This window comes from Calonectris borealis, chromosome 18 (assembly GCF_964195595.1).
Source record: "Calonectris borealis chromosome 18, bCalBor7.hap1.2, whole genome shotgun sequence".
Classification (NCBI taxonomy): domain Eukaryota; kingdom Metazoa; phylum Chordata; class Aves; order Procellariiformes; family Procellariidae; genus Calonectris; species Calonectris borealis.
In genome coordinates, this window is record NC_134329.1 from 8,279,766 (window position 1) to 8,302,064 (window position 22,299).

General features: G+C 40.4%; 2 protein-coding genes across 6 annotated transcripts in view; both read right to left on the bottom strand.

The window, feature by feature from the left end:
- Positions 1–543: 543 nt before the first annotated feature.
- BCL7A (BAF chromatin remodeling complex subunit BCL7A) lies at positions 544–19,397 on the bottom strand. 5 transcript variants are annotated; one of them, XM_075167706.1, is made up of 8 exons: positions 19,144–19,392; positions 14,789–14,897; positions 11,098–11,179; positions 10,073–10,096; positions 7,519–7,615; positions 5,384–5,551; positions 2,199–2,320; positions 1,223–1,596 (listed from the first exon to the last, which is right to left on the bottom strand). In XM_075167706.1, the coding sequence occupies exons 2-8, from the start codon at positions 14,821–14,823 to the stop codon at positions 1,498–1,500; spliced, it is 627 nt and encodes a 208-aa protein (XP_075023807.1). In that variant the 5' UTR covers positions 14,824–14,897; positions 19,144–19,392; the 3' UTR covers positions 1,223–1,497. The 5 variants fall into 5 exon arrangements, with proteins under 5 accessions (XP_075023804.1, XP_075023805.1, XP_075023807.1 ...); XM_075167703.1 differs by lacking the exons at positions 1,223–1,596; positions 14,789–14,897 and adding an exon at positions 544–1,216 and having other exon boundaries at positions 19,144–19,391; XM_075167701.1 differs by lacking the exon at positions 14,789–14,897.
- Positions 19,398–20,754: 1,357 nt separating this feature from the next.
- Positions 20,755–22,299, bottom strand: part of CFAP251 (cilia and flagella associated protein 251) — a 20,910-nt gene continuing 19,365 nt past the window's right edge. Inside the window, exons 20-22 of the mRNA XM_075168165.1 lie at positions 21,822–21,900; positions 21,583–21,596; positions 20,755–21,375 (exon numbers count right to left, since the gene is read on the bottom strand). Of these exons, the coding sequence (XP_075024266.1) occupies positions 21,257–21,375; positions 21,583–21,596; positions 21,822–21,900 (212 nt within the window). The 3' untranslated portion in view covers positions 20,755–21,256. The remainder of the gene's footprint in view (positions 21,376–21,582; positions 21,597–21,821; positions 21,901–22,299) is intronic.

Sequence of the window (22,299 nt, forward strand, 5' to 3'; positions counted from 1 at the left end):
TAAGCACACTTCCACATAATTGAAAAAGAAGGAACATTTCTAACAATGATGTAGGGACTATGGAAACAACAAGGCTTATTTACAAGACTTGCTGAAAGAAAAAAAGAAATCCCAAATACAGTATTAACGTGGAACATAGAAGTAAACATCTTATAAAGAAACAGTACAATGAAATCCAGTTCAGTGAAAACATGATATCAAAAAAGACCAATTGAAAATAAATTCACTGTGCATCAATCCCTTTGATCCTATTTATGTACATAGTGGAACTTTTCTGTAAAGCAAGTTGTACCCAGTACAGAGATCCGGACCTAATACCTAAGTATTTTAACTGCTGTGTTATAGTATATATTCAGATCTGGACTATAAATGGTAAACAGATCATGTTAACTTCTGATGAAGTTAAGTATTTAGAAGACCAAATTTACAGTTGCGAATGCCATGCATTCAATAAAAGATCTCCACTATAGCTGCTAAAATAAAATATCAAGCTCCTTTTTCTCCTTGGACTCCAAGAGTGAAAATGGCTTCCTGATCTGTACGTTAAAAATTTAAGCACCAGGGATTTAAAAATTAAGAACAAAACAAAAACCCCAAACAAAAAAAAAAAAGAAAAAAAAAAGAAAAAGCCTTACTACATGGCATTATACAAACATAGGCCACTTCGCAAAGGAGACAGTTGCAAAACAACTTTTAAAAGTTAGCACTGTTTTCAGAACACAAGGCACAAAACAAAAGCAGACATCACGCCAGAACAATGAACTTCACATGAAAGCTAATACCTGACCTGTACCATCCTTAAATATCTTACAATGTTAAATAGAGAAATGAAAAAAAAAAAAAAAATACAGCAGCAACATAATTGTAATTTTGACTTTAGAAACAGTGCGTAGACCCCTCCTGAGTTGTTTACTCCAACCATTTCAGAGACAGTAACTTAAAAGTTCTCAATGTTTGTTTCACAGGAAAAAGTTTTCAGTGTCTGAGAAGTTAAACCTTTGTTAGGTTTTCTTGGATTTTCGCTTGGTAACTTGAAAAGTTAGGAGTTCTGTCCTCATCCAAGAGAAGATGCTTAAGCAAGGTTGTTCTATAATTAAGCCCACTGATGTACCTTACATAAAAACTGACCAGAAAAATCTATAGTCTAAATCTCTTCAACATTTTGTTGAGAAGCCTCTACTTTCATCTTTTTAGAAGGTGGCACTCCTTCAGAGTCCTTAATGAGGGGGGAAAGAAAAACAACCACGTTATCACTGCTCTGAATTTCAGGCACCATAAACATCAAGAAAAAGCATGAACAAATTCCCTGGTGTGTCATTTGTAAAATACAAAGCATCCCTGGAAATGAGAATGACATGACCAAGTGCATTTGCTTCCTGAAATCATTCCTCTACTCACATCTTTCCTCAATGTCTTTACCCTTGTTGTCGTGTACTGATAAAGGGCAAAATTCTAGTTCCGGGCTAAAAACCACAGTGAATATTCCAAGCAACAGCCTTAATGCATGGTTATACCTGGACTTCCCTCAGCTCCACACTCGAGCACAACCCACACCAAGTGCACACGAATTTTCTCCTGCTGTGGCCAAAGCAATCTCTACAGGACAGAACACGCAAGGTTTGGAAAGTGCAAGGTGTGCACTGAAACAAACCACCCACCCACAAGGAAAACCAACGGACTGAGCAGTGCTCTGCCTGAGGATCTCGGTGTGAGGGGGACAACTGCAAGGATCATTTCGTTCTCCCGCCCATCCAGAATTTTTCAGTATACCACTGAAACATCCAAACACCTCATCCGCTGAATATACAAAAATTAACTTTCCTAACTGCTATATGCATTTACTTTTATAGAAGGTATTTTACTTCTGAATGGTCCTCAAAGGGTTCTGTCCAGTAGGTCAGGTCCAAGCAATTTATTAACATGAAATTTTAATATTCCTTTACAAAACTAACACAGACTGGTTTAGGAAACTGAAAAGTAAATCAGACCAATCTAGTCTTGCTGTTCAAATTATGTGAAATGCAAGAAGCCAATCAAATTAACCACAAAACCAGATACATTTAATACTCTACAGCTGCTTTACTGTCCTCACCTTTGGAAATGAGTCTAAATACACAACCGGCCTTATTACATTTGCTTTTTGGTAAAAATACTCTTTTCCAAATTCCAAGGAATTGGGCTTTTGCGCTTAAAGTTACCTGAGAGTTTTTAGATGCCTCTGTAATTATATCGTTTTCTCCAGAGGACTGAATTTCTGCTTTCTCTGAACTATTCATGGAATTTTCCATTGAAGACTGTGAATTCTGTTCATCAGAGGTATCTGAAATTTCAAGAAATAATTTTAAACAAACAAATGAAAGCATTCAGCAGGAGCTTTTAAGAGGTCTTCACATTAGCAAGATCCCAAACACATAAATTTCACCCACGTGTAACCATTAATGATAACATACATAATAACTGTATGAATATAATGAATTAAGCTCAAACTCCGGGACCACAACTGCTGGCTGCTGCCAGAAGACCTTCGCCTCCACGCTGCGGGCAGTATACAACTGCTGGCATCAGTCCCTAGAGGGAGCTAAGCTCCCGCACACCATGCAACAAAAACGATGTCAATGCTATTAGCAAACAAGTTTCAACATAAACTTTGCAATGGGATTGACCGCAAGGAAACTTGCTTCAAACCAGAAGTAAAAGGCAGCTACAAAAAGGGCTGAATTGGGATAACTAATGGATCTAAAACTGTGTAGCTAAGGAGAGAGAATAAAGTTATCTGAATTGAAATTCCACCATATATTTAAAATCCACTTTTTTTCCTTGATACTACTTTTAAGATAGAATTTAGAAATTCAGCTGGCTAGCTAGCTTAACCATTAAGGTCGTAGAACTTTTAATTCTGGTGCATACTTATGGAGAAGTCTTCCAGCTTGTTATAGCTTTTTACCTGCTTCCAATGTTCATGGTTTTTTTTTTTGTCGTTTTCTTTTTTTTAAACCCTTTTCTCTCTCTCTCAAAGCAGGACTTACAGAGGACTCAGGGTTAAAGCACCCATTCACTTGAAGAGGGGATAGGGGCACTTAAAATGTCTTTACAGTTAAAGATCCCTGGAAGTTTAACACAGTACGTCCAGAAGCAGAGACTCAACAAAAAAACCAAACCAAAACAAAACAAAAACAAACCACCCAAAACCAAACCCCTTTGATTATAAAGGGTCAGTTATATTTCTTTCAGTATCCACATCAAGAACAGTCTAAGTACTGGAACCATTCTTTCGTTCACCTCATTTAAAAATCCTTTTTGACTTGTACGAATTCTCAGAAGTATGCATGGAATCAAGTTTTATGAAGTCATCTCTCCACAGGTCCCTGACCCAAGAAACATATACATTTATTCTAGATGAAGAGAAATGCAAGATCAAAAATTTTTCTGAACAACTTTGGTTAATGAAGATGACATAACCAGCGAGTAATGGATATTTTTGTGGTGTACTGTGTAAAAAGCACCACAAGCATTTCTGAAAGCTTCTCTGACTGAATTTGACATAAAGCGACGCCTATGATGAGCAGTCTCAAAGATCTTATTCAGCAAACTTGGGACAGAATCGTCTTCCTTTCCATGTGTCACCAGAAAAGCATGTTCATACTGATAAAAACCCAAGTCCCAAGGGTCAGAAGGAATTTCAATTTCAATTTCTGTTGTGTACGTCTGAGCATACATTGCAACTGGAGCTAAGGAGCACTCTGTGATGTGCGCATCTCCCCATGACAAAAACACACTTAAGAGCAACTTCCACAACGGACAGCTCATAGCTGCTGTGTTCTCTTCCAGTTGCTACTGACAGCCACCACTCACGCTGCTGCTGGCCTTTGGGCAAGGGGATCCATATTTTAAATTGCCAAGCCCCAAGCTATTCCGATACCTGCAATGACTTGTTTACACAGCAAAACGTTTTATTTGAGAAGTCCACGTTAGGCGTTTCTGACCACCCAAACCGGCCCCTAGCTTTAAGGAACCTCCCTGATTTCAGTGTAGTAACATGAGATAGACGTACAAGGTCGTTAACCCTATCCAGTTGAATAATGTCACAATTCCAAGGGTTTGGCTGATCATAACACTTCGGTAGATAAAGAATTATTTAATAATTTTTTACACACTGCATATAACCACTAGGAAAAAACATATTAATAATGGGTATTTTTTGCCATTATTTAATAAATTTTTAAACACGGCATATAACCAATAGAAAAAAACGCATTAATAACGGGTATTTTTTGCCATTACTTCTCCCTTTCATTTTACAGTAACTGGCTCTGGAACTAATCCAGAGAACTGAACCTAAATTTAGTCAGGGGAGCATGTATGCTATGTAACAGCTTCACACGAGCAGGTTCAGACAATATTAGACCTAGGAGTAAATCCTTACCGTTTACCATGACCAAATACGCTAGTCGAGATTTTCTTTGAAGGATATGGCGTTCTGATTTATTTCAATTTGGTGACGATTCAGTTGTCAAATTTTAACCCCAGTTAGCAATGACAACATTCAACATACTTAACCATTCTGGTATTACCAAGATAAAAGCTCTAAATTTAAATTGGTTAGTGGATCTACTGAGCTAAGAACTACATCAGGAGGGCATAATTTAATTGCTTTGCTATGGGAAGAATTCTGCAACCAAATCATTAGAATGGTGTTAAGGGCATCTTTTATCTGTTATAATAGGATGAAGAAAGTTATCTTCCCAAGAATATAAATATAGAGCATGTTTCAATTGCCAAAAATACCATTTAAAGAGTGAGGTTCAGAATAATCTCTTAACCCACATGTATTTTTAATCTGTGCACAACTGCAGTACAATATTGTAACACTTTTAGAAAATTAGGACAGAATTCAGAGCTAACTTTTGAATAAATAACTAGCAAGGTTAAGAAAAAAGAAAGCTTACATTAAAGTTTACACAATTAAAAAAATAATTTCAATGTATGTCACCTCTATTTTACTTTCACACTAGATAACAAACATTCACAGATCTACAAAAGTAATACTTTCTAGAATTTGTGCAATTACATGGTAGCAGCTGTTTTAAAAATGATATTCAATTATTTCTTCTTTCAAGACTGAGATTATGACAACAATAAACCAAGTATTTTGTTTGTTTCTTCTCTGAAAAGACCCCGAGTGTCAATCTCACCTTTCCAGTTGTGTGGAAGGATCACAGGCCGGCCAGAGAGATTATGGCCCATTCTCACATTAATGCTGAGAATTCAGACACCGTTTCTTTCAAATTGTTATTATTCAGTTCTTAAAATGGATAAGCAAATAAATGATACAATAAAGGATAACATTTTTTGTTTGGCTTTGAAGATGGTCTTTTCAGCTTACCTTCTGAACCAGGCTGCTCCTTTGCTTCTGTCTGAGTTTCGTCAGACTTTACTTCAGTGCCGTCTGCTTGCGTTGCCAAGTTCTGTTCTGGTGCTGGACTTGAATTACTACTGTTCTCTTGTTTTATTGGAGAAGCATCAGCTATTGAACTCTGGTTGCTATTGTCATCTGTTAACAAAAGAGTTAAAAACAAGAAAGTCTAATCTGACAAGATAAAAAGCACACCTTAATTCTTCCATATTTTTCCTGTACTATTCCCTGATAACACATGTTATAGTCTAGCTTGTTTGGGATCAAGTCCAAGCATCTAGACTAACACTAACTTTTTTCCACACCACCACAGTTTTTGCTCTTGCAGCCTATGCTATAATACAGGAGTTTTCTAGCAGTTACTAAAAGCCAGAAAACGTCAAAAAAAGTGCTCTAACTAATACTATACAATAAAACCAAGAGTGTTTGACTCAGATCTCTTCCAAAAGAAACCAGAATTCTGTAGTATGAGTAAAACAGATCAACTGAAGTGACAGTCTCATTTTATAGTTCATATAACGCAGGGCTAATTAAATGTTCATGCTGCAGATTTACAAATACTCATCACTACAATGTTCAGGTGAGCAAATAGTTTTTGAAGTGTGTCCTGAAGGTCAAAAAAAAAAAACAAACCCAAAAAACCCCCAACAAAACCCCATCAAGGTAAAACGTAACATATAGTCCTAACATCCATAGTTTCTAAGTGATAATTGTCCACAATATTCTCTAGCCTCCAAAAACTTGACCACAGTAACTTCCTGCAGCACAGATCGTGTCTCTGTAGCTAACAGGAAATATTCTGCCTGTACCCTCTTCCTGTGAAAACCAATGACAGTGGTTTAAGTACCTCAGCTAATACTTTATGGATAGCAGTGGGGTGCAACTTCCTGTAATCTTTAAGCCAGTTTAACAACCATGGGTAACCAAAAGGGAAGCTCCCGCTCCGTAAAGAAAACTAACCCAGCAAAACATTATTCGTTAAATTACTAGCATGCAAGTCGATCCACCTCCTTCTGCATCTGTACAATCATTACATCCAAAGGACTTCAGAAACACATAGCTGGTGATGGGACTATCTCTTTTCAGAGCAGCTTGAAGTCAGATCAGATTAAGTTTATCATGAAATTGTACAGTATGGCTTAAAAGCACAAGTGATGTATGATAAGAAAGCAAGTAGCATATTCACCTCATGGATGGGAGAAAAAAGACTTAAGAAAATTAAATGGCTTGACCAAGGCAAAAACTAAGAAGTTTGAAACAGATGAAATATTAATCCAGATCTGCGAAAATCCTGCTCAATCCTTCAATCGCAAGACCATATTCACTGTGAACACTGCAAAAACCACCCAGGAGGCAATACAAATGCAAATAATACTGAAATGAAAAATTTGCAACCCACTAAATGTGATCTTATCAGCTCAAATAGTGCTGCATTCTCAGCCATAATTGTTATCCAAACACCTAGAAGGTAAAAAATTGAAACAGAGCTGAGCTGTGCAAGCTCCTCTGTAATAACTACCAGGTTAACACTCAACAGTTCACGCTTTAAAAAAAAAATTAAAATTGAAAAAATTGACTTCATAGGGCCTGACTGGCAAGCAAAAAAATGTTTTCTTCACCAGTTAATTTCATCAAATTGAAGCAGAAGGAAGACACCACAGAACCAGAGTTTGCTTTCTTGGCTCTTAGAGAATTGTTTTGACCTGACTCACCTATAGAGTTAAAAAGTACAAAATCTGCACAAATTATAGTAGGTGCCACTGAGGCTTTGGGGGTCTTTTGGTTCTTCAGGCAGCAAATTCGACAGAATTACTACTTCACCTGAGTGTAGTATTTTGAATGATAGATATTTCTATTTTTATTTTCATATTTAGTTCCACTAACGATTTTTTTCCCCACACACAGCCCAAATAAAAATGGCATTTAAACAACTGTTAGAACATCCACAGAAGAGAAGTCCAAGGTACCAAATGAGTATCTGATGCTGTTTTCACTTTGACTCAAATGTGTTGTCCATACACTGAGCAACAGAGAACTGGACACTGTTAGGTTATACTTTTATAGCAGTGTAATAGGGTAATCGGGGCTGACCTTCTCCCACTCACCATGCATGTCCATCATCCCTGGAGAGGAGCTGTTCTCTGGAGTGGTCACTTCAGAGCCACATTTTTCATCTTTGCCTTTTTTCTTATTCTTATTTTTCTGAAAAACAAAAGGTGCCACAAACAAATGAGACTATCACCATGAAGAGAAATCCATGTTGCAATATAAACCCCTTCCCACTCATTACTTCTGTAAGCATCTCTGTTAATTTCAAGTGAGAAATAAGGCAAACGTAATAACAACTGACATTATCAATAATGCGTTAATCCCAATAACTGCAGGACTGTTTTTCTAATTGTATTCTTCGCGACACAAACCACTACAATATATAGGGTTTTATCCATAAATTCTAGTAAAGATTAGCACTTAAACATGTTTTCCATCTTCAAACAACTGCACAATTTTTTGTAAAAAGTACAAAAGTTCTCAATAATACCCCTCATTCTACAAACAGAGAATCTGAGGCACAATGATTAAATGGCTTGCTGAAACTGAGTCAGAGAACTTGGGAGGTACTGGCTGCTAACTTTGTATTCAGTCCAAAGAGCTACAAAAGCAAGGTCAAAAGAATCTCTGCTACACCAGGAAAAGGGAAGAACATCGCTGATCAGAAGCAGGGCTAAGATTCATGAAACTATCCGATTTCTGAGCTCATAACTCTGCTCACGATATGGTTTATGCATATCAACACACTGCTACAAAACTCAATACATTCTCCCTTTCATTTCAGAAAGCTTATAGAATACACCTAGACAATATGCATGCATGCACAACAGGAATGATAACAGATCTAGAATTTTAACACTGAAGAGAGAGCTTTTTACCTCTTTCTCAATGACCAACACTGCAGAGACCTCCTCCTCTACAACTAACGCTGTTTCTTCATTAAAACTAAAAGATGGATTAAGAAAAATCAGATTGGCCTAAAACAAAGAGCTTAAGCAAGACAGTCCTACATGAACAATAGGTCACAACATGCTCATGACCGAACAACAATATGGACTGCAAGCATTAAAACAAAGGAAGAGACAGTGGCATCCATCACGTGGAAAATCTGCGTCTGCTAAGGGATGCAGCATTTTCAATTAAGAGGTGACGTAATCAGTCTCATAGGAGAAAGAGCCAGCTGCATTGCTTTTGGAGGATCCTGCATGCCTGCTGAGAAGACAATTAAAAGCCTGAGTCTGACTCTAGGAAGAACGCTCGGCAACCCATCCATTCGGATAAGACAGTGTCCTCCAACAAGAGAAGCAACTAAAACAACAATCAAATATCGTCTAAGACTGCAGAAGAAATTCAACAAGTGGTATCTGGAAGCACTTTTCCCTCTATTTTAAATAGATTATTAGGCTTATTTTTAAATTGTATTTTTCCTTCAGAGAAGGCAGATTTTATTTCCTAATATGTGAAACAGAAGTGAAAGCACGTGGACTTCTTTACCTTTGCAAAATGGAAGTTCAGAGGGGACATAGTATCTCTCAGGTTTGTTGGGGGTTTTTTAAAGGTAAAGAGGACACTTTTGCCACAAGAGAAATATTGAAAAATGACTGCGAGCAACTTAAGCTGAAAAGTTTTTTTAAAAAAAGTTTAACCATGAAAGTGGTGAGGTTCTACAACAGTCTTCCAAAACTAGTAGGAGGAAAGAGCCTAGCTAATTCTAGTTCAAAGAAATGTCAGTGTCTTAGGAACAACACGTGAGGGGGGGGGGAAGTAATCTAATCTGTGTTCACTAAAATCAAAGACAACTTCCATTTGAAACATGAAGCAGTAAGGAAGATCCCATTCTCCTATTCTAGTAAAAAGCAAGTATACTGTCTGCTCCTTCACAGGTGGATGAAATTGGATATAAAAGGATGTCCACAACAAAATTAAATAGCCAAGATGACCCCTACCTGATATTTATTTTTAAAATATATGCACTTGTTTTAATTGTGAGAACTTTCAGAGCAAAAAGACAGAAACCTTACAACATCAAGCCTGCAACAACTGCAGTTGCACAACAGCCTCTACTTGTAATGAACAGAATGTGACTGTAGGACACTAAAGTAACTGATCTTGAACAAGTGTCCCAATTTCAGCAAATCTGGAGCCTAAACCTAAAGATGATGGCTCAAAAAATACAATTAAACTCTGCATATAGAAACCGTTATATAAACCCATTCTTCTTAACAGAGAATCTGACTTTAGGTACCAGTCACCTTGACAATTCATCCAGAAACTCACTAGAAAATTCTTTTTCAAAGTTCCATGCTACCCATCATGTAGACATACCTCAACTGTGGGAAAACAATTTTCAGAAGCCGTAAGCCTAAATATCCTAAATATCAATCTCTCCCTTTCTTCCTCTCCCTTTCTTTCTCTCCCTTTCTTTCTCTCTCATACATAGCACAGCTTTTTCCCCCCTATGTATTATAAAGATTAAAATCAAGACCAAACATTTGACAACTAGAAAGAATGAAGAAGTTTCTGTAAAGAAACCAGCAAAGGTTTCCCAATTCACAAGGGGTTACTTCACAGAGATGCTGCTCAAGCACTGGAAGAATACAAGAGGCTTACCACAACTCTGACAGTCACAGAAACCTGTGGTACAACCAAAGGTACAGAAAGAAACAAAGTCAGTTAAAACAACACTAATCAAAAATAGGTCTTGAATTTGGACTTTGAGTAAGACAAGATCATGACACTGTCTTGTCTGAAAAACCATCATTTTACACATTTATTAACATAGTAGTTTTCTTCCAGACAGGTCTTAACTCATATTTCAAATAAAGTAAAAGCACATAACAGCCCAAGGAAGGAGTACCAATTTAGGATACATATTCTATTGTATCATTAATTTACTGTGGTACCATGGATTAGTTTTCTCTCTATAAAAATATTTCAATTTATAAAATGAGAGCAACGTTTATTTTGAAAAACAATTTGTAAGCCTTATCAGCTTTGATTTTTACACTTATTTTTACGCCACATGATTGTATCATGGCACATGAACAGTGCACACTAAGAATGTAAACATGATGCATACACAAAACATTTATCAAGAGAAAACACACATTACAATAAAAGCACGTCTGCTGCATTGCTTGGGCTGGACATCTTAATACAAGTGATCTCAGTTCGACAGGATTTTCCTACCCTTACTTCAGTGTTTTGCACCTATTTTTGAGCAAAACAGCAGAGATGCACAGATAGAATACATTCTCCGCAGTTCTAAACCAGCTACTTTCTTTTAAAGCACCAGGCAGAAAGAGGGGAAAAGTAATCAATGTCTTAGCTTTCCCTCCTCACCTCCCAATTATTATGTTAGAGAAAGGTTTCAAAAATCAGTTTCAAGCCGAATGTTCAACAGTTATCTGAGAATTGATCCAAGCTGGCTCCGGGAAGACAGCCACCCACTGAACCATCAACATCACTTTCTGTAGAGATCAGCATTTCCCTACAGCTCCTCTATTCAAACGCTTGCAAGACCCACACCAGTTTTAGCTTAAAGGCTCAAAGAATAGCGAGCATATTTCTTTCAACTTTCCCTAAACATGAGTGTCTACATCTTGAAAAAAGCAAGATATCTGCAGGATACTTACATCATCGACTTTAGGCTCTGTTACTGGTACCCATTTGTAAATCCTTAGGGATGTGTCGCCAACTGTCACCCACTTCTTCTCCCTATAAAATTACAACGCAGGAGAAGTTAAAGTTAAACTTCGGATTCAAAAGAAAGTGATCTACTATTGTAAGTTGACAAGGATTTAAATAGGCTATTAAGTAGGATGATCTCTATTACATTGCCTTTAGTACTGCACTTGCAAATTGTTCTTTGCATTTCACAAACTTGTTAGAGCACTGCTAACCTCCAGATTTCTCAGGGCTGTTACTTGACTAGGTGAGTAACTGCAGTAGCAGTAATAAGATCTGGATTAAAGATATAGTTAAGAAGAACAGCTATTGAAAATGCAGGTTTAATGCCTACAATTTTCACTTAAGTTTCTAGAGAGCAGAAGAGGTTTTAGACAGACCAGTGTGTTTTGATTGTCAAGAAGCTGTTTAATGGTATTAGAAATCTAAATGCATTTTGACCATCTGAGGTTTATTTTTGGGTAGAAATTTGCTGCTAGCAATTTAACATTCACTCAACACTCCTGTCAGACAGCTCTGAAATTCTAGCTTTAGAACCAACAGCCTTATTGGTAGCAATATGGGCCGTGATGCAGAATTCAGACTCCGGAGAGCCTAGCTCTCTTGGACAGCAAAGGCTGAGAAGGCTATCAGAGAGGGAAGAAGCATAACCTACAGCACTCTGTGCAGACCCCTGCCAGCCAGCCATGAAATCGTGACATTGACAAATCGTGAAGGAAATCTGGCTGGAGGGCATCACTACATTAGGGGGCCACGCAGACACAGAGTGCGGAGATGGAAAGGATGCTCAACACTTTGTTAGGGGATGAATTCCATGAGCTCTTTACATCAAAATATTAAAGGAAGGTCCACAATGCCAGAGAAATTTCATCACAATTCTGTGATCAGTTTTCAGGTCACAGAAAACCACTGCTCGTTCCTGGGTTTGCAATATAGCTCTGCAAATGGATCGATTAAAAGTTAACAACAAAGACCAATTCCATTAAATATTCAGGAACATCTGAAATTAATTTGGCATGAGATCTCAAGCATTTTTCTTTTTTAAAAACACGTTTAAATAATAGATATGGGATCCAGTTATAGATTTAAAAAAAAAAAAAAAGATGTTCTTTGCAGGATGGGAGAAGCTGGATGTGACTCCAAATATATATGTGATAGCTCAATTTTTAGAAAGGGCTTCCAGAATCAAAAGCAGCCACATTGTACAAATGCCACAAACATGCTCCTGACTATTTGTTTTAGCTACTAAAGCCAATCTTATTTTTTTCCCTTTAGAGGAGACACTTTCCTGTTTTTTTAAAAAAAAAAAAAGCTATATATGGCAGTTTGATAACTTTTGGATCTGTCCACAAGGATATTTTACTTAAAGTACAAAACTATTTCAGATTCATTTCTTTCCCACTGCTGGAGCACAGTTTTTCCCCATTGTGTTTAGATACATCCATTTGGGTACGCTAGATGGCTGAAGTATGTCAAAACCCAATTTTATGCTAATTTGGAGCTCTACTGCTAGATGTGATAAAAATGACAGTGGAGATGAGGGCATGTCAATAATGAGAACATACTTAATTGTGAAGAGATGATCATGATACAATTTTTTTTTTAAGGATACAAGACAAACCAAACTTATTTCTATTTCGGAAAACCTTTGAAATTATGGAAATAAAACCAGCTGGGGTTTTGTTTTGGGTGTGGGGACAGGTGAATAAATGCTTTAAAAAAATCAAGATTTTAGTCTTTTCCTACAGCAAAATATTACTTAGAGATGCTGCACTGGAAAACCAAAAGTTCAAGATACCTGTTAGCATCTCAAAGCAGCCTCACACAGCATCTTCACTGGACAGACTGTAGAACACAGGAGGAAACCTATATTAGTAACTTTTTCCTTCTAGTATTAAAATTAGCCCTGACATTTTAATTCTTTTGAGCTTCTTAAGTACCACTTTAAGTTTTGATAACCCTCAGCTATAGGGATTTTTTTACTGAATTCAATACACAGTAATTCAGACAACAATGGGAATAAGGATATTTTGTGATGGAAGTACACCAACATCCCAGTCCTGCAAACACTTATGGCTAAAAAGAAAACCCAACATCACACTGCTAATATTCAAATATTTTACATGTGTAAGCATTTACAGTATTGAAGGTTTCAGACCATAAAAGTATTAATAAGAAAAAAGACGACAACCTCCCCTAAAACTTAATAAAATCATTGGCAGCACAAACACAAATTTGTTTACAAAGAAACGTAATGACTTTCAGACATTTAAAATCAACAGGGTAAAATAACTTCAGGATTTAAGACGTTTATTGCAAATAAAGCTTCGAATATTATCTGTAATACTTACTGCCTTTCCATTTCAAAACAAAAACCAAAAACCAAACAAAAAAAACCCCAAACCCCCAAAACCACTTCTACTCTGAACACTCACTCTTTCTCTTTTGCGCAAAGACACCATCCCAACCTGCTGATCAGGGACTTTCCTTTTTATTTAGTTAGAATTGACAATTTACTGATGCTGACCATAACAATAAGTCTGCTAAATGCTGCACAAACTACAAAACATTCTCACTGACCGAATGCCGGAGTAGGAACGAGGAATTAATGAACTCTTGTGCCCATTCTGCTGTGAAACCTTAAGTAGTTTCTCCACCTGTTTTCCTGTCTGTAAAATGGATCTGCTGTTGAATCCACTCATCCTGAGACCCTGACCAGAATTCCACCCCCTTAACTCTATTCCATCTTTGTTATGCGATCACTAGGCAATACTTTTATTGCACCATCCCTTGTTATACTACATAGGTTGATCTCTATATTGACTGGTGGACTGGAAAAGGTGATTGATGGTACACCATTAACCTGAAAAGTTAATCAGGCTAAAAATGCGGCAATTATCAACTTTACTTGTCCATGTCTAGCTGACAAACTCCATAGCTTTAAAAAAAATACATTTTTTGGGATTTCAAACCTCTCCTGTTCCTCCACGAATGACTAAAAAGTAACAACACTGGAAAATGGCAAAACTTAAAATATATACAATAATTTTTTTTTCTTTTCATCTTCCACACTGAAAAGTATCTTAAATATTTTAGTTATAGTAAATTCAGAAACTAATCAATGCAACAGAAACAAATCCTTACATTTATCTGAAATTGTGTTAAAGCATTTTTAAACTCTGAACCATATCTGCACAGCTTTTAAAGGACAGCGAAGGATACATAGGGTAAGCATTAGTATCAACACTTCTTTAGTGCTTATGCCTGAGGCATACTAATATCCTAGAACTTACATAATTATATACTCAATTCCCCATTCTAAATAGCCCAAGACTCTTAAATATATTTATATTTTGTATATTAACACTAAAGCTCCAAAGATGAATATCAAATTCCATGTATAAAAGTAATATACCGGTGAGCAAACACAACAGTGTATATTACACTTATACATAAAGTGTCAAGGCAGCTTCTGCAGCAGTAATGAGTGCTAGAAACATTTGATGGCACAGAAGCAGAAAGCCTTTACTGCCAATATATTACCATTCAAGAAAAGGCTTTCACACTTGTTTGGCTTTTTACCGTGACTATCATTTATCATAGTGATCTGTATTTACACAAGGATTTGCTCCCACATACCCCATCTTCTGCTGATGATCACGAAGTGACGTCATAATGCTGAATTTATCACATCACACTCACTTGCATTGCAACAGAGTTTGGTGAAAATCACAGAATTATGACCTCCCTGTGGGATCAAGCAAAGGAGAAAGGGGAATGGGAAAGAAAATGCCATTATTATACACAAAAAGTGCTGTAAGATGCACAAAAAGATTTTTTTGAAACATAGGCTTGCTTTTCAGAGCACACCTATTGCTATGTAGATGTTTGTCTACTGACTAACGTGAAGTAGCTCCAAATATACATGGTGTTTCTTGACCATGCTGCAAATACAATAAAATACCATGTAGCACGAATAGACAAAGACTAATGGTAAGGACACCTTCTCTCTGAGTTTAAATATGGTGCATTATGAGAGTCCCCTTTAACTTACACAGATCAGCATGTTTTTAAGCAAGTTCTGCTACGTTCCATGTTGCAACAAGCACTTTTTCTTAAAGTAAAGAGAAACATGGCTTATCCATGACAAAACTCTACCTTTAACGTACATCCAACTTCCACTGAAGTCAGAGAGCATATGCTAGCTCAAAAAGAAATAATCATGAGCCCGGAAAAACCTACTGTAATTCAAGCATGATAACAGCGTGCTTGGGCCACTACAGTACTTCAGTACAGTTCCTGCACATACACTGGGTATTTTTACTTCAACTGCCACTACACGAACTATAATCTTAGCAGGAAACCAAACGCAGCCAATGTAGCCGGACTAAACTAGGGTGGCAATCTGGTAGTAGCAAACAGTCTTTTCCAAAGACATGATGTTAAGAAGTTCTGTCACAACTACTTTTCAGAGTCAAAGCCTATTTTAAGAAGGAAGCGCGAGCAGCAAAACCTGCAGAAGCTCAATCTCAGAGCATTACATACCACACAAAAATATTTTAGCAAGTCTGAATGGAGACAGTGAACAGAAAAGCTACAGCAGCATTGTCTAGAAATTCCACTCTAACTAGCCACAGCTAGCGATCCCAACCATCGGTACCAGGTAACAGGATCTCACTGCCCGTGGCGACGTCGCTCCTCACAACATGCTTTGTTTTAAGCTACATCCCAAGTCACGCCTGGCTCTGCAGCCAATTCCCTAATAAATATTTAGCGCTTTCTGTAAGTACTTTCATCAGTTGTCCAAGTTCACCTCTTCTTCATAAGGTGCTATCACTAATTCCTTGATTACGGTTTTGATGGGTCAGGAAAAGGTCAAATGACTTCTGCAAAGATACTGCAATTCAAAGACAAGGCAACACAATGAGATTTCCTCATTCCTGGTTCATTCTCTACATCAGAGTACCTATCTCTGTCAGCCACACCGTAGCTCCATCCTTAAATGTTTGCACAGTTGTCCAAAGCTCAGCAGTGCCACATACCCACGCAAATTATTTCACTGCCTCCCAAGACGTCCTACCACTTATGCTTGCCTCCTGCCCATTACTTGTCTTTTAGTAACTGTCTGCATTTTCTTTCATTTAATAAATCAGACTTTTATGAAACAAGAGTGTTTCCATTATTTTTCTAATGCTTATTGAGGGCACAATAGTTTTTGCCTCTCTCTTCTTGAGAGCCCATTTAGAATCTACACATACCCATCAATCTTTAAAGACAAAAAACAACCCTCTACCTTTCACAATTCATTGAGATGAATTTATCTCAGAGGACTTTTTAAAATAGACTGAAAGAAAACATTGTAAGTACTGTTAAAAAAAAAGTAGAACTACCCTATTATGGAAATTTAACATTTTTGCCACACAAATACAACACACCCATGTATTCTGTAAGACACGTGCTACGTGTTTTCTAAAACAGATGCTCATTCATGAGAGTGGTTTAAACAAAGGAGATACGGTTACATTAATCTCAAGATAAAAACGTAACAACTTCACTGTTTACTACTAAGTTCCAGTAATACCAGAAGTGCTAGGCGCTCTACAAACACACATAAAGATAGGGTACCTGCATCAAAGGGCTCACTGTCTAATAAAGAACACATATTTTCTAAGGAACAAAGTCTGCACTGATGGAAACTGCTTTCCAATAGGCACGTTCATAGACGTGGCAGTACAGGCATTCGATAACATTGCACAGCAAGGCTGCTGCACACCTTCACAGACTGATAAAGCTTCGGGCAGCACGCACCAGAGCCACCGTCCGCTCAGAAGAGTTTACAGCTCGGTCTGCCTCTCTACTCATCCTTGGCACGGAGCGCTCTGAGCACACAAGTCTCAGAAAACTCTGTTCTATGAAACGTTGGGTGCAAGGTATTTCAATCTACAGTGGCTGCATTTCCACAGAAGAGCTGTGGATGGCAACAAATTGCTCCTATTATGCAAATGAAACTGCACACTTGGAAATTGCCTATGTGGCTCTTCTGAAGATGCAGGAATTGCTAGTGTGTAAAGTTCAATTTAACAAGTCAAGTGTTCTCAAAACATTTAAACCACAAGACACAGAATCTCTCTTGCTAATTTCCCACCGTACTTGACTGCAGGCAGGGGGAAATCATGAGATTCACCTTCAAATTACGATTCCTTTAAAAATAAGAAAAATGGTTTATGTAAATACTTGTGAGATGCACAAACAAAAAGCCATATGAATACTTCTGACAATAGTCAAAAGAAACATTGCATGATCCTGTACAGGAACCTTTTAAAGCAAGTTGTCTCTCATGAGGGTTAAAACGTGCAAAATCTATTTATACCGTAAGATTTCTGTTTCACAGAGGAAGCCATAGCAACTGACATGATGGCAGAGAGCCCTTGCCAACAAAAAAAAAAAAATTAGACATTTTGTTGAATGGCCAAGCTTCTGCCTCTACTCCTCTCTGAAATCCGCAAACTAGGATTCAAAGGAAGTATGCTGCGCTCATGAATGAAATACCTACAGGCAAAACAGTCCCACACATCCAACAACGCTTCTATTTGAACAAAAGTCCTGTCACATCGCTATACATTGTTCTGACCCTTCAAAGCCGACCCACCAGTCATCCAAAAGCACTTAAAAACACCACCCGAGTAGAAGAGAGTTCCTGAAACCAACCGAACTGCGGTGCTCGGGCTGCTCCGACTCCCTACACAATGGCTGGATTCTTTGAAATCCCCATCTCGTGCCCTGCGTTATTGGACACACGTCCCGATTCTTTGTCCGGCTCAAGCCAACAGGCCCATTCATCTGCTCAAGGCCATTTAAAACGCAACAATCTGTTTCACCCGAATAACACACGTTTAATTCTGTATTTCGCTTTTCTTTTAATGAAAGCGAAGCGGTAGCTGTGGATTGCAATAAAAGTGCCTCCTTATTTTACCAGGTTCAAAAAAGCTGAGTTATGCAGATTAATACCAACCCAAGGGATTTCCCCCTGGATTTCAAATGTTTAAAGAAAGTATTTTAAGACACAGCACAAAGACTACTGAACAGTCAGTCAACTTGCTGGAAGAAAGAGATTCCCTCTCGAGTCACACTGGCACTGCTCTTTATCCCATCCAAAAACCCTGGACCGACTGTGAAGAACATTGCAGTGACTGTTTTACTGTATTGTTTAAACACCTCATGTCGATTCTCCTAACAAAACCAGAAAAAGACAAAAGCGGGAAAATGCCAAAACACGTTTAAGGCCTAACAAAAGGGAATTATTTCACTAGGGGTACAACCTTTAATTATATAATTTAAAACAAATTCCAGGGGCAATTACGCGCTCTCTCCTGCTCCGCTCGGGATTTACAACTGCCAGAGCGTTTGTGGGAGACGATCCCGCTCGGGTTTGCTGCACTTACGTGCAAACCTCGGGAACTTGAAAGGTAAAATAAATAAATAAATAAATAAATAGGTAATAACAAAAAATAAACTCCTCGGAGCTTTACGGGGGTATTTTTAATGCTTTTCTTTTAAAAAATACTTCTTCGAGCACTCTTTCCACGCAGACCCGCCGGCGGAGCTCCCCCAGGCCCGCTCCTCGGGGCCCTTTGTAGGGGAGGGCGGCGGGAGGGGCCCGGCCCGGCCCGACCCGCCGCCCGCCCCCGTCACCGCCCGGCCCGGCCCGGGATCCCCGGTGCGGCGGGCCGGGGTCGGCGGGGAGCGGCGGGGGTCGGCGGGGAGGGGGCTCGGCCGCACAATGGAGCCGCCTCTCTCCCTCACACGCCGCCGCCGCCTTCATGTGACTCGCAGGAGCGAAATGGCTTCTGGGTGCCGCCGGCTCCCGGCTCCCCGCCCCCCGCGGCCGCCCGGCGGGCTCCGGCCCCGTGAGGGGACGGCGCGGGGAGCGGGGGGGCGGCGGGAGGGTGAGGGGGGGGCGGTTGCGGGGTCCCGGCGCGGCGCGGCCCGCTCACCATTTGCGCACTTTCTCGATGGCCGCCATCACCCGTTTGATATCATCCTTCGCCCGGCTCCGGGTCTCGGCCCGCACCGACCGGCCCGACATGCTGCTGGGGGGTGAGGGGGGGGGGGGCGGCGGCCTCAGCGGGGAATGCGGCGCTCGGCGCTGCTCGCGACGTCCGTCCGTCCGTCCGTCCGCCCGCCCGCACAATGCTCCCTCCGCTCGGCGCGGCGCGGCGCGGCTGGGCTCGGCGCGGCTCGGCTCCGCCCGCCCGCCGGGGCCCGCGCACTGCGCACGCGCCCCGCGCCGCCGCCGGCAGCCCGCGCGCGCGGGGCCGGGGGGTGGAGGGGGGAGGGGCCGGAGGGCGGGACGGTCGCTGCGAGGGGACGGCGGGCGGGACGATCGCTGTGAGGGGACGGCGGGCGCCAGCGCCGACCCGCACGCCTGGGTCCCTTTGTCGGCGTCGAGGGAGTAGAGCCGGCGGGAGGAAGAGGGGCGAGGGGCTGGGGAAGGGGGCGAGGGAGCTCGGATGCCTGGCTCCGCGGCTGCCCCCGGCGCTGAGGGGCCGGCGACACCGCCTCAGCGCTTCCCGCCGTGCCCCTTCAGCCGCCCTGGAACTGCGGGGGCAAACTGGCGGGGGTCCGCGGAGGAGCTGCCGGGGGGAGGCCAGCGGGGCCTCCCGCGGAAGGGTGCCCGTGCAGGGGCGAGTTTGGAAGCGGCGGCCGGCCCCGCGGCTCCCTCTTGCCCCCCTGGCACTGCCAGGGCTGTGTGAGCCCGTTCCCGTCGCGTTGTGTGGAGCTCCGGGGGGCTCCGCCGGTGACAGACATCCGACCCCCTCGCCCTCAGCTCGGTGCTCGGCGCAGGGATGCCGGAGCGGAGCCCCGCTCCCGGGCAGCCGGTTCAGGATGAGTGACAACCCCGTCCAGCCCGTTTGCAAGTCGCTGTGACACTATTGCAGGCCTTGAGCGTGGGGATTGGCAATGCTTTCTGTTAAGCAAAACATCTGTCTTGTTAAACAGGATACTTAATAAATCCGTAATATGCAGATTTTTTTTTTTTCCAATGGTTATAAGGTTTCTCAGCTGCCTAAAATAATTCCAGTGATTTCCATGGAATCAGGCTGGTTTTAAGTAGCCAAGGATCTGCTCCGACACAGATGCATGGAAGTACATGAACATACCAGTAAATAGGCAGAGTTACACGCGAAGCGATGCTCTGCAAAAAATGTCTCCTGTCGCAGACCCGGTGTACTCTGGTCATGGTGCAGCTGGACTCCTTCGCTAAGTTGCATCTACTACACACCTTGCTGTTTGTACGAATTGTACAATCGCAGATACTTTCAGAGTACATAACAGTGATCTCTGTTTAAAAAACATTGCCACTGAAAGGAACACTTCTTAAGGGCCTACATTATTATTCAAATTGATGCTGAGGATGATGTAAAGAAGGAAGCGTGTTCAACAGCACTTCACTGATCTTTCTACAGCAACTTATATCAGCCTCATTATGCTGTTTATACAAACACAGTAAGATGCCATCCCATTAGTATTACACTACTAATTGGAACTACTACTTTCAGAAAGAAAAAGTAAGTTTTAAAGGCCAAAATGGAAACCTGGTTTTAATATATATCACAGCATTCCTTTCTTTACTGAGGTCTGTTGGATTTATAATTACAAATCCATTCTAACGTACCCAAGCATTTTGTACACTACATTTATCAGTGTATTTAATCAATACAATACTTTTACATTGCTATTTTGCTGTCAGGTTTAACAAATAAATACTGTCTTAACGTAATGAAAATAGACTGTGTCTGGCATAAACCCACCTGAAACGAATTGTAGGAAGGTTCCAGCCAAGGGTAGGGGTGGTCAATGCAAGAAGACAATGCGGCAACTACTGCTTCATTCTTTGCAGCCACCCCAGTGTTTCCCTACGTAGGCTTGTGGCATGTGCTAAACTGGGGGCTTTTTCTAGAGTTTGATTAATATGAAACTATGTGATCTTTACTTTTTAATAAACACAAAATACAAATTTTGAAGATAATTTGAGGAGACTGGAAAGTCGGAATGAGTAGAAAACTTCGTGGCAGCTATGCTTCTGTGTCTTCGTAGACCAAAGGTTCATCTCTTTTTTCTGTTCTTTTTTTCTGGTTCAGCAATAGGTAAGCCAAGAATGTCAGCAGCGAATATCTCCACTGTGATTTCCTCTGGCATTTCGTCTTCAGTCAAAGCTGCTGCACCTGGAGAGCAGTAACAACACAAAACACACAATAGCAATGTAAAAATGGCTTTCCAGATCCATAAAATTTACAAGCAGCAGTAAGTGGATGGAATGCTTTTAAAGATGTACGAAGTAATCATGAAAAAGTATTGGTTTACTAGCTTAATACTTTATGCAATCGTATCAGGGATCGAACCTGTCGAATCTGCGAGGCTGCGAGTCTCACCTTGCAGTAGATCCCTGCCCCAGAAGAGGCAAGGGGGCAAGTGCAACTTTTACACTCTGTTGGTTTGACATGATTTTAATATCCCAAGGAATCCAGAGATTTCAAAGTCAGTTTGGGGTGCTAGGCAGTTCAGGAGCTGCACCTTCGCTCCGTGCGGCCCATTGCCAATGGCCCTGACCAGATGCTGTTCTGGACTGGTGTGGACTGGGACATGGATTGTAGAAAAATGTGGCACTTACCAGCAGTTCCAATTACAATGGGCAATGCCACAATGGGCTGAAATCAACACTGTAATTTGCTGTTCTAGACTGGTGTAGACTGGGACATAAATTGAAGACAAATGTAGTTATCAACAACTCCCTTACAATGGGCATCGCCGCCTGGATGAAATCAACACTGTAATTTGCATATTGTAGGATTCCTTTTTGCCTGTGGACTTTGGCGTGTAAACCTTCCACTGTGTGTTTCTAATTTCAGTTTCAAGCCAGCAGATAAACAGCAATGTAATCTTGTCAGGTCCCAGTTATATTTCATTGTTCATTTATTTTTGGATACACCCATGCAATTGCTGCATGGATGAAGGACAGTCTATAGCTCTATGACTATTTTTGCAATCCCGTCTGAGTGTTTTTGACAGCTCTTGGGCCTAACAGGGTAATGGGTTTGCAATTTAAATTATTCTGTTTGGGAATTGAAGCGATCCTGCTTCTGTGCTGT

What these genes read in the sequence shown, in the direction of transcription:
- BCL7A (XM_075167701.1), bottom strand. Translation starts at nt 19,235, where the DNA reads ATGTCGGGCCGGTCGGTGCGGGCCGAGACCCGGAGCCGGGCGAAGGAT. An exon ending in CAGAGCCTAAAGTCGATGAT is followed by an intron (nt 10,097 to 11,097) that starts GTAAGTATCCTG and finishes GTTGTACCACAG; the next exon opens with GTTTCTGTGACTGTCAGAGT. An exon ending in CTGTGACTGTCAGAGTTGTG is followed by an intron (nt 7,616 to 10,072) that starts GTAAGCCTCTTG and finishes TTTGTTTTTCAG; the next exon opens with AAAAATAAGAATAAGAAAAA.